Source organism: Carassius auratus, chromosome 45 (assembly GCF_003368295.1).
Source record: "Carassius auratus strain Wakin chromosome 45, ASM336829v1, whole genome shotgun sequence".
In the NCBI taxonomy this organism is placed as follows: domain Eukaryota; kingdom Metazoa; phylum Chordata; class Actinopteri; order Cypriniformes; family Cyprinidae; genus Carassius; species Carassius auratus.
The window spans coordinates 9,689,862-9,701,914 of record NC_039287.1 but is presented as its reverse complement, the minus strand read 5'-3'; the positions used below and the strand labels follow the sequence as shown (position 1 = coordinate 9,701,914).

The window sequence follows — 12,053 nt, the reverse complement described above, 5'->3', positions numbered from 1 at the left end:
AATATTATATATCCTCTATCAACAGTTTTGGGTTAGTAAGACCATTTCTACAATTATTCAGTTAGGATTCATTAAACTCATTTTTTTTTCTATTTATCAAAAAAACCTGTAAACAAGTATAACATTTTCCAATAAATGATTAGGATGTACTTTTTTTTTTTTTTTTTTTTTGCAAAATTACTAATAATAAGACATTTCTTGATATTCAAATCAGCATATTAGAATGATTTCTGAAGATTGATTAGACACTGAAGACTGAAAATTCAGTTTTGCCATCACAAGAATAAAATGATTGATTGACTGATCGATTAATTGATTGATAGTAATAATGTTTACCAGCACTGCTGTTTTTAATGCATGTTTTCTAAATGCAGCATTGGTGAACAAAAGAGACTTTCAAAAGAATTTAAAATTTCTCTGACCCCTTGAGTCTGACCCCAAACATTTGATTAAGATAGATTGTTATTTATTAAACTGTTTGATCATGGCTTTTTCAACATGAATACGTTTCTTTAAATTTGAACCTCATGCACATATCACCAGGCTACTTTAATATTTACATTCCCATGAACTTTAATCTCATACAGTATATAGTTATTGTAGATACAGTGTAAACGCACCTGGGGTGACAGTGAGTTGTGCAGTGCTATTAACTGAGCCGTACTGGTTAGCTGCAGTGCAGCAGAATAGACCTCCGTCTTCAGGGAACGCCTCCGCAATCACCAAAGTACAGATTTCCTCTGCAAGACCAAATCACAGGAGCCATCAATTAAAAGAGTCATCAACATCACAAGCAATGCCAGATCAGTAACAGATTTAATCAATTACACGGTGACACACACAAACACAAATACTTAAATCATTCAAATTAATTCACTATACAAGCAACTATAACTGGCCATTTTTAAAACATTATCTACTGTTATGGAGCATCCAACAATGCTTTCTCCGGAGACACGAGAATCACATTTCCTGTAATGAGGAAGGTGACAGACAATAAGACAGACAGGTGTGGTGAATCTAGACAGGTAATTGATGTTTACAGAGGTGATTTGATAACAGAGAGCAGTCTACTGCCGCAAACAGAGGCTGTGTCTCATTCCTTTTCCACGTTTCCGATGAGGTGAGTCAGTAAACTGAACACCAATTTGTCACTAGCAAATTACAAGGATCATATTAAAATGTTGGTGGTATTTGTCAACAGATTTACTATATATATTACTCAATCTTTAATTTGTGTATCATGCATTATTTGTCGTCGCTGTCGTCAAACTAACAAAACCATTATGAAATGTGCTTTCCCTCCCTTTTTCTGACGAATTCACAACATTTATGATTTGTGAAATGAGTGACTGGTCGGTACTTACTGATTTTCATGATGCAATCTGGGAATTTCTATAGACAAATTTGATTTTGAATGAGACAGACCTAGAAATGAATGACTCCCTAGGCCGTGCATGTCCTACTGCTCTATTTATTAGATTGAGAAACACCCAAAGATAGAGGTGAGAGTTACTACCCGAAGAGCAAGAAGTTGAGCCATCGAAATGAGCCACCCACATCCACAAAAACTGATATGTGTGAAAGTTTGTGACTCATAAGCGGCGTTGACATACGTTTGCACTGTTCACAAGTCATATCTAGTCTGTACCGCATATTGCATAGTAATGATGTCACAATTGTTGGGATTACAGAGAATTATAATCTTGATAAATCCTTATGTACACATGTATCTGGAGGAAAGTGTTTTTATGAATAAGAGGAGTGGAAACAGGGGATAAGTGGAAGCAGGAATTAACAACTCACCAGGTTCTGCTGCGGATCTGGGCTCTGATGAAAAAGGGATTAAGAGAATTAAGAGAGAAACACAAACAAAACAGCAAATCACTAGTTATCAGTCAACCAATAAACCAAACATAGTTTCTCAATTAGTTTGAATAGTTACTCAAAAAAATGAAAATTCTGTTAACATTTATTCATTTTTTTCTCCAAAACTCAATGTTTTAATTGTTTAAAGCTCAAAAGGAGAGTTTGAAAGAGTATGCTGATCACTCTGAGGTTTTCAAGTACAAAATAAGCATGTCAATTTACCATAAAAGTATTATATAAGTGTTCCATATGACTTTTGCGCAGAAAAAAATCTATTCATACAAGGTGAGTAAATATTGAAAGAATTTTTCATTTTTGGATGAGCTCTTCACTTAAATTCACAAAATTGGATGAAGAAAAAAAAGCTGTGTTTTATCCCCATAGGAATCTGTGCTTGATTTTGCAGATTAAACATAATTAAACATGCATTTGCTGGGTCTTGGAATGTGTGAGAAGTGACATATTGTAATCAGGCGATTGTCATGGTTTGTCTGCGTCTGTTGTGTGACTTGACCTTAAAAACCCTAGTATGTGTGTCATTTACATAAAAATCAATGTCAGTAGATGACAGCCCAGTATATAACATCATTGTGGTATCCCGAAATAAAATACATGAAGATCAGCGATGTTAACACTTGCTAAAGAATTACTGAATGCCACTTTAAATTGTTGTCTGAGTTACTCTTACTCTTCTGCAGGATGCGGAAGTCAGGGGAGTCTTGGATCTCCTGGCCCTCTCGAAACCACTGGACACACAGAGGAAGACTACCTCTCACCCGGCACTCCAGGACCACCACCTGACCCTCAGATGCCTGCGCATCCTGCAACATCTACAGAGCAAGAGAAACGCAGGAAACACAGACTGAGAGGTAAACAAAGGGAAAGAGAACAGACTGCTCTTTCTTCATAACCTCTTTCATTCTCAAATACATACACTTAAAGACTGAAAACATAACAGACACAGAGGTGAGAAACTGTCAGCAGGCCATGAAAGTAAAAAGACGAAGAGTTTGTTTATACATGTGTGTGTGAGTTGCTTTGTGTTCTGTTCATTCTTTTGAAGATTTATGTAAATGTGTGTAGCATGCTTGGTTACACATGACATGTTATAGGTTTATTTAAAGTTCAGGTAAAGAAGTATGTCTTTACAATCCAGCCATTTAATTTGTGAGCTTGTTTGTTCTGGACTATGATGATGACACAAAACCATCTATTATAAAATGCACACCATCTCTTAAAGTCTCTCAGAAGAAAGATGGAGTGGAATAATGGGGGGGGGGGGGTTAAAAAACTTTTTTTCCTTAAGAAGGTGGAAAATGATTTAGCATACTAAGCAAACATAGCATTTGGCATAGAACTCTGAACCTCTGCCTAGGCCTGCACAGACAGTCACATGACAAATCACACACACAGATACCGACACACACAAAGCATGCCTGGAATAATGTGGTACAGCTCATACAATGATTAATCTGTCAATTTCTTAAAATGTGTGTGTGTGTGTGCTCTTGTTCTTTTATCATATCAGGACACAACTCTGAATAATGACATGGGTATGACACAGGTATTACAAGGAGAGGGTGACTTATGAGGACATACCCATGTCCCCATTTTTCAAAACGCTTATAAACCACACAGAATGAGTTTTTTATTTTTATTTTTTGAAAGAGTAAAAATGCACAAAGTTTCCTGTAAGGGTTAGGGTTGGTGTAGGACCGTAGAATATACAGTATCTACAGTATAAAAACCATTATGCCTATGGGATGTCCCCACTTTTCTCAAAAACAAACGTGTGTGGCTGTGTCATTACCTTAGTAAAGGTAGGAGGTGCTTTAACAGGAGCATCACCAGCATAGAGTGAAGAAACTGGACTCTGGACCTGGCAGAGAGGCAGAAAGAGAGACAATAAGTGTGGTTATTATGGATCTTTCCCGAGAGTACGATAGTCCATCTGCTGTTGTCATTCCATTGTTACTACATTGTCATTGTAGTAGATAACTTATTACTAACTTGTTTTTAGGTTTTAGGACTCATTCATCCTGCAGCACTCTATAGTATACAGTGTCAGTGCCAAAATAGGAGGTATAATTTGTGTAAATAATAAAATAATAAAGTGTATGTTTCTTACTCTCTGTGGTGTAGAAGAAAGCGGCTGGACCAGTGTGGAGCGACGGGGTTGGGCATCTGGGCTCTTTGGTGATGATGTGTGGATCATCAAGGAAACTGAGCTGGTTTTCTTCTGTGCCCTTAAAGAAAATATTAGCAACACTAAAATAAACCTCATTCAGACCTGAGAGAACAAATCATCAACACTACAAAGTCATCTTTCAAAAAAACATTCAGATATAAATCAAAGAACATTTCTCACATCTTGCAATATTCATGTAGATTTGAACCAAGAAAGAGACCTTGTGACTGGAAAAAAAGGGAATTTTGAATCATCCTGGCTGAAAGTTGAAAACATTTTGTCGGGCAATGACAAGTGAATCAATCTTTTTGCTCCGTCACAATCCATTAAGATTTCTTCAAGTGAAGTAACATTTTTATTATATGTGACCCAGTTTAAGGTCACATATAACAAACCGGGTGAAAATATAGAAACAGCTGGGTTATATTTTGCCTCAGAATAAATCAGTGGTCAGAAATTGTTTCAGTGCTGGTCAGGGATATTATATTTCACTAAAACTACTAAAACCCATCTATCCTTCCATCCATCCATTTCCAAACTGCTTTATCCTCTGCAGGGTCACTGGAGGCTGGAGCCTATTTCAGCATTTTGGGCCACAGGCATCTCAGGTCATCCTGAACGAATGGCCAATCCATCTCAGAGCTCACACACAGTCAATGAGTGTTCATTTCACAAATGCTGCATGTCTTTGGATTATGGGGAAAACTGAGATAAAACTAAAGCCATAAAAGCATTTGTGTTACTTATAAGTAAATAAAATAAATTTTAACTGAAATAAAATTAAATAAAATAGAAAAAAAAACTGAACATTTTATTTTGACTAGTAAGGAAACATTTCTTGTTTTAGTTAAAATTTTAAATTAAATATATCAGGTTTAGTTTAACTTGATGTACTAAAATAAATAAAAAATAAAATAAATGTAAAAATCAAAAATCAAAATAGATTTAAAAATATAATAATAAAAATGACAAAAAAAACAAAATTCCAAAAATTGTAACAAATATTTAAATTGAAAATATAAAATAAAAACATTGAAAATATGAATGAAAACATATAATAGTATCTACATAATACTAAAAACACAAATGTTAGTGAAAAAGATCCCTACAGTATGTACAGTATGTTTCTGATGACCATGGGCAGAGCTTTGCCTGACTGAAAGTGAGCGTGATATCCTATTTGAGCACATTAAAAAACCCTCTCCAGAGCCAATACAGGTTTATATAAAGTCTTAACAGTCTTTGTCTGACTTTTAAAAACATTACGGGCCAGACTTACTAACAGCTTGCACCAACGCAAACCATCTTTTGGCATTAAAATAGTACTGTCAGGCTACTAAAGACGTGCAGTGAAGAATTAGTGCTGAAAAGGTGTGGACAGTTATATTTGCGCCTGACCTTATTGAATATGCATTTGTAGAAGTTTCAGATGCAAAATTTATGGAAATATTAAAGTGTATTAAGATGAACCAGGCAACATGATTCACTAATGTCTGCGCTCGTCAAATTACTGGTATTTGCACTATTTTTTAAAGGAACCCTCCAAGGTGTGTACTAAGACCGACGGAAAATGAAAAATTATGATTTTTAGGTTGAAATGGCTAGGAACTATTCTCTCATTCCGGCGTAATAATCAAGGAACTTTGCTGTTGTACCATGGGTGCAGCAGGCGCAGTGATATTACACATTATAGGAAAAATATAAAAACTCTTTGGTCATTTTTTGAGCAAGATGCTAACGGTATAATCAGATTCAATGATCGATGTTAAGCTAAGCTAAAATTGCTACGGCCAGACCCGGAGATCGACTGATTGAATTTGAAAACGGTTCAACTCAAATGTTTAACTCCAGGGGAGTTGGAAAATTTGCCTATTTTCAAAAAATTTGAGTGTTCCTTTAACCCCCCAAAACAGATTTGTACCTGCTCTTGGTAGATTTGTTTATCATAATGGAAATGATCTGGCTGTGTCTGTGTTTTTTAATTTGCGCATTGTCAGTAAATCACCTGCAGAAATGTTCACTCCCATTAGCGCTTTTTTTGGAATTGCTCTGTTTAGTAAATCTGGCCCCAAGTCATTCAATTTAAAGTGAAAATTTTAGACAGCAAATATATACAAATATAAGCTAAGAAAAGTTATAAACGGTATAATGTTGGAAATTGTTTACATGCTCTCTGTGTGGGGTAATTGCTCTCTAACACGCACCAATTTACACACACACAAAGAGTGAAGTTATATTCAATCCACACTGTCTGAAATTATCACTATGCAGTTTGCACCTTATAAATAACTTTGGAGCCAGTGAAAGCGTAATCCCAAATTGGTGCGATGATGTCACTGGAAACCAGAGCCAAATGCTTAATAATTTGTATAAACAGTAAGGAAAGACTGATAGGCCAGTAAAGACAAGAGATGACAGAAAGAGAAATAAGCAGATGACTGAAGGAATCAGAGGTGACTGAAGAGAGTTTAAGCGATCACACAAAGTAAGAAGATTAGAAAACAGGACTCCTAAATTCTTGATTGATTATTATCCTTCAAAGACAAGCAGTCTAACAGCTTTGGCTATTATTTAAGGCCACTTCATACCCAAACAATCTGCCATGTTCTTCAGGAAGAGTAATAGAAACATTCATGGCAGAGGGTAAATTAGGGGCTATTAGATAATACTGTACATAATCAGGACCAGTTAAGCTGGGGTCTGAGGTCAAAGGGTTAAAGGTCCTGGGAGGTAGAACATGCTGAAACACACATACTGTGGCATGGCTCCGGACCTAGACTTCGACACAGATCCTTCTCCTTCTGAGTCTGAGGAAGAAGTGCCTTTACAGAGAGAAACATAATGAGAAAATGGAAGAGAATATCATTAACTCCTGGTTAAAACTTAAGATGCATGTTGTCTTTCTTTTACTGTTTAAAGGCTCGTTCACTCCAAGAGAGATAAGTTGATGAATGATAGCTATAAAGTTTTAACAATATAACTAATATGTTAATCGCGAAGTCCACACACAAACTTTAACAATAACAACACAGAGGAATGATAGTTCATCACTTACAGCTTTATGAACAATAAAAACCATGACAGCCAATCAGAATCCATCATTCTTTAAAAATCGAGCAAATGGCAGACAACATATCTGCATCATGCACTGTTGATAAACAATAATAATGTATGTTACAAATATAGCTATCATTTAATTATTTTTTTAATTATCCTTCTTGTTGTGAACGGGTCTTAAGGACTGATTAAAGGTGCAGTCATATTTACCTTTGCTCAGTAAAACTGCATGGATGAAATCAAGTCATTTTTAATAGGAATAAATGTGATCAGGAGTTTTATGTAAAGGTGAAAGAGTTCACTGTGCAGATTTCACTCATTTTCAGTTTAGTCACATGAATTGATTGCGCTGACCAACAGAAAATCTGCTTGGTTTGAAAGTGACTTCTGTTTGAGCTGTACATTCTTGATGGATTCTTGGCCTTCAAAGACAAGCAGTCTTACGGCTTTGGCTATTATTTTAGGTCACTTCATACCCAAACAAACTGCCACATGCTTCAGGTTAGGTAACAGAGACTTTTATGGCACTGGGTAAATTAGGAGCTATTAGATAATAAATAGCAGTTAAGCAGTCAGCTGAGGTCAAAGGGTTAAAGGTTAAGTGAAAAAGAACATGCACAGAATCCTTCATCTCATAGTTTGAGGATAAAGCAGTTTTACAAAATGTCCATGAAATTTAAATAATGTGACTGCACCTTAATACTATTAGACATAATCTAATAAGTAATGTAATTATTTTGTGGTAGTAATTACGTTTCATTTGAACTGTTTGCAAAGCATAATTGCTAAATATAAAATTTTCATATTTATACACATTACGATACATTATTTTTCTATTTCTAAACATTTAGCAAATTGCTACTAGATATTAGATTTACGCTTAAAACATGAAACAGAAAGAAAAAACTTTCTTGTATCATAATTTATCTTGTTTAAAGGATGATTATGTTTGATTAAACTATGACCTCACCTTCAATATAGACCTCTGCAGAGGTGTTGTCTGCTCCCAGTGCGTTGGAAGCTACGCAGGTGTACCTGCCAGTGTCGTCTTCAAATGCTTCAGTTATCACCAGAGTGTGCAAGTCACCATTACGACAGATCTGGATATCAGGGCAGTGGTGCAGCTCCCGCCCCTCACAAAACCACCTGTCCGATGGAACAGAGAGGACGGCATGTCAATCAAAGGGAGTACCCAATTATATTAAAATGTTGTTTGCTAAAATATTTTTCAATTAATTTAGATGTAATCAAAAGAAACAAAAATGCATTGATTTATCTCCCAAATAATGCAAAGGGGAAACTACCAACCTATTAATCACAGAGACTCTTAAATCTAGCAGTACTGACCGTGATGTATGTGTGAGAAAGAGGCAAAATAAATGTAAGTGAAGAACTGAGGTCATGTTTACTGTAAAACCACTGGTCGCTGCAATCAATTTTCTCTTAGTCTCTTTGTGTGTGTTTCAAACTGGTGTTACTAATACCCACCAAAACTCTCATTTAAGAGTGAGTCAACTCTAAAGAAACTGAGAGCAGATTTCTCTCATTAGAGTGATATTTCCCAGATTATCAACATCGCATTCTGTTAAAACCATTCACTCTTTCATCAAGAAGACTTTCATCAAAGTTGAAATACTGTGTGAATAAAGTGCTGTGTGTGACTTTAATGTGAAGTATGCAGAATTCTGAGAAAAAAGGCAAAGTTGCAAGGTTTAAACCTGCAGTTCTGTGAAAAAAAAGTCAGAATTAAGAGACATAAACTCAGATTTGTAAAATGTAAACTCGGAATGGTGGTGGTGTGTGGGGGGTGGGGGTCAAATCGGACTTATTTTCTCAGAATTTAGAAAAAAGTCAGAATTTTCAAATGAAAAGTCTCAATCATTTCTATAAATATGGTAGGTTATTGTAATGTTAAAAATAACAAATATAAAATAAAATAAATATTACTATACATATTTTGAACATCTAATCTGGGCTTTTCAAAATTAATAGTCTTGACCTAGCAAGGTCCTGACAATTAATGTAAAGCATTAAAAAGAATCTCTAAACTAGCTGAAAAAAGAAAAGTAAATCAGTGTGCCTCTGGTTTTGTTGCTTAGTCATGAAATTAAGCAGTTTTCAGACATGGAGGAATGTTTAGATTGGTGTGTGTGCACAGCTGGGATATGACACATCAAACATTCACACACCTAAAGTGGGGACACCACTTTTCATTGTTACACACAGGTCTGGGAACCATAAAGTCTGCAGGGAAAGATCTTTATTCACCGCACACACATCAAATGCAATTTGTATAAATCAGTTATTTGAGATGTCATTCTGTGTTCTAATCCCCCCGAGGCATGAATATGAAAACTAGTAAACCTGTCTCAAGCACCTGTGAGTGCTTGTTACGGGAAACTCAGACACACACACACACACACACACACATAAACACACAGTCTGGTTCACAGCGACTCTAAACCCTCTCCAATAATACATCATACTGTGCGATTCATTCAAGTTTTCTTTGTACTCCAAGTGTCCCAGACCACTTTCATCCATTCATATACCCGCATAGGCACGCACACACACACTTTAAAATGTGTCTGAAGCCGCCTGGAATGAGCTCTGTTTTAGGGGCACAGCTGTTCATTCAGCTCGTCTCCGGATCTTAAAATACTCTGGTAAATCATTAAGACTTCTATAAAGAATCCCAACATTCCTGAGCCTGTGTCCGTTTCATTTCATCCCGGCAGTCGGAGGCTTTGTCCATTTTCTGCTCAATTCTCAGTATCAAACTGAGTTCATTTGTCCATTAAAGGCATAGTTCAACCAAAAATGAAAATTCACCCTCACCGTCATGTTGTTTCAAAGACTTTGGTTAATCTTTGAAACACAAAGATAAAGATAATTATAAAGATAATTTACTGAAAATTAAAAGAGTTCAGGTAACCATAACTTAAAAATCCAAAGAAGTTATAAAGGCATTGTAAAATGAATCCATATAATCTTCTTGTAAAGAGATATGGTCACTTTATATGTTGACCAGATTTAATTTAGGCCCTTTTTTACATTTAAACAATGATTGACATACATACAGCTCATCATATACTGTATGGCAAAATAAAAAAAATAAAAAAAACAGAAGCACATGCATGCATCACACACTAGAACAAACCTCATTTTGTTCTCAAACAGTACATCATCATATAAAGCAATCATATATCTTCAGAAACATATTAGTTAATTTTACAGCACCAGACTGTTTTGGTAACTTTCAGTGGAGTGATAGAAACATCTCAAGATGTGTTTTGTGTTTCAAAGATTAACCACAGTCCTATGGGAACGACATGAGGGTGAGTAAATTGTACAAGAATGTAAATTTCTGGGTGAACCATTTTTTTTTTTTTTTTTTTGTCTCTGCATTTGAAATCAGATGCCTAAACAATAATTCTTTCTCCAAGGCTATAAAAGTGAAGGATCTCTGTAACATTACAACTGAAATGTGTCTGCTGTGTGTTTTTGTGAATGTTTGAAACTGTTAAGAGTCACTTTAGAACACTTTTGTGAATCCTGGAAAGATTCCAACACATTCCAAGGTTTGGCGGCTCTATTTCACACCCTTCTGCCAGTCATGGCTCGGACAACAGCACCTAATCTATCACTCATCCTCTCTGAATCTCAGTACACACCAAGAGAACAGAGAAGCTGCTCAAGCGAGTATGTCAACACATTATATCTTATTCATGGATTCAAATGTTATTATTCAGAACCGATGGTTAACAGTCAATTTAATGACATCAGATGAAACACATTAAGTGTACAGTGTTCAGTTCTCCATATGTATACATTTCTTTCTGTCTCTCATACAAGCACGTGCAAGACTAAAACACTAATTTATCTAGAGAGGGAGAGTTATGGCTGATTTTATGGTGCCAGGACAGGTGTGTGTCTGATTCACCAAAGCATCAATAGCTTTTTGTTTCTGCGAGGGGGATTTTTCCCCTTAAGAATTATTGGTGGTTTAGATTAAATTCCAAAAACACAAAACGCTTAATAAAACTAATTAAAGTTTTAGAAAATTGATGGCACAAGCACATGTCTAAGGCTGGGGATTACATGTTGTCTAGAAAGTATGTCTAACAGCTATAGATTTCAGTAAACTTTATAATAATTATAATCAAGGTACAAGGATAGTAAAGGTGAACTTCGATTTTACTGGCAAACAGTGATTTTTTTTTACATTCATATTATTTTAACTTAAATTGCTTGTGTTTTTTTTGTACGTTTGTAAGTGCTAACTGTATAAAGGTTAATAGAAATGAGTGCATCCCATGTTTTAAGAAGACACGAGAGTGAACAGAGGCTCAGGTCATGTATGTCCAGCAGCTGGAATGTTTCACATAAATCACAGAGACAAGCAGACATTGTGTTTGTTATGTGGTGAAATCAGTCTGCTTTCATTCTAAGACATTCTGCTTGTGAGACATCGCTGTCATTGAGGTCAGGAAGCAGATTTAAATGTGGATTAGCTTGAGTCTGCTTGATCACATTCAGATGGAGGAGCTTCTAATTGCTCGTCTAAAGCATCATGTCCATGTGTTTCAGATCCTGTGTGAAGGCAAAAGCGTTTGTGTGCTTTACCGCAACTACAGCAAAATTAAGCCCAGATCTGGCATTAAGGGCATCTGTCGTCTTCGCCCCTTCTTCACTCAGTCTACAGCTATTCCCTCATTTGTCTTCATTATTAATTCTCTCCTCTCTTTTCTCGAGTTACCACTTTGTAAGCATATTTCAAGAACCGCGGCTGGCTGTGAAACACTTTTGATGAACTGAATTACGACTCAAACCCACAGCATATATTGCCATCAATACCAAACACGCCACTATACATACAATAGACTGTACATGTGTGTTCACTAAACTGCAAACTGGCAACTAATCTATCTCTATGCAG

At 35.9% G+C, this 12,053-nt stretch overlaps 1 protein-coding gene across 4 annotated transcripts in view; it reads right to left on the bottom strand.

Annotated features, from left to right (window-relative positions):
- LOC113063204 (palladin-like) overlaps positions 1–12,053 on the bottom strand; it is a 77,679-nt gene that overhangs the window by 37,277 nt on the left and 28,349 nt on the right. For all 4 annotated transcript variants that reach the window (XM_026233428.1, XM_026233431.1, XM_026233430.1 and 1 more), the window contains 7 exons: positions 8,085–8,260; positions 6,813–6,879; positions 3,998–4,115; positions 3,680–3,748; positions 2,558–2,699; positions 1,807–1,830; positions 621–740 (listed from right to left, as the gene is read on the bottom strand). In XM_026233428.1, the coding sequence (XP_026089213.1) occupies positions 621–740; positions 1,807–1,830; positions 2,558–2,699; positions 3,680–3,748; positions 3,998–4,115; positions 6,813–6,879; positions 8,085–8,260 (716 nt within the window). The remainder of the gene's footprint in view (positions 1–620; positions 741–1,806; positions 1,831–2,557; positions 2,700–3,679; positions 3,749–3,997; positions 4,116–6,812; positions 6,880–8,084; positions 8,261–12,053) is intronic.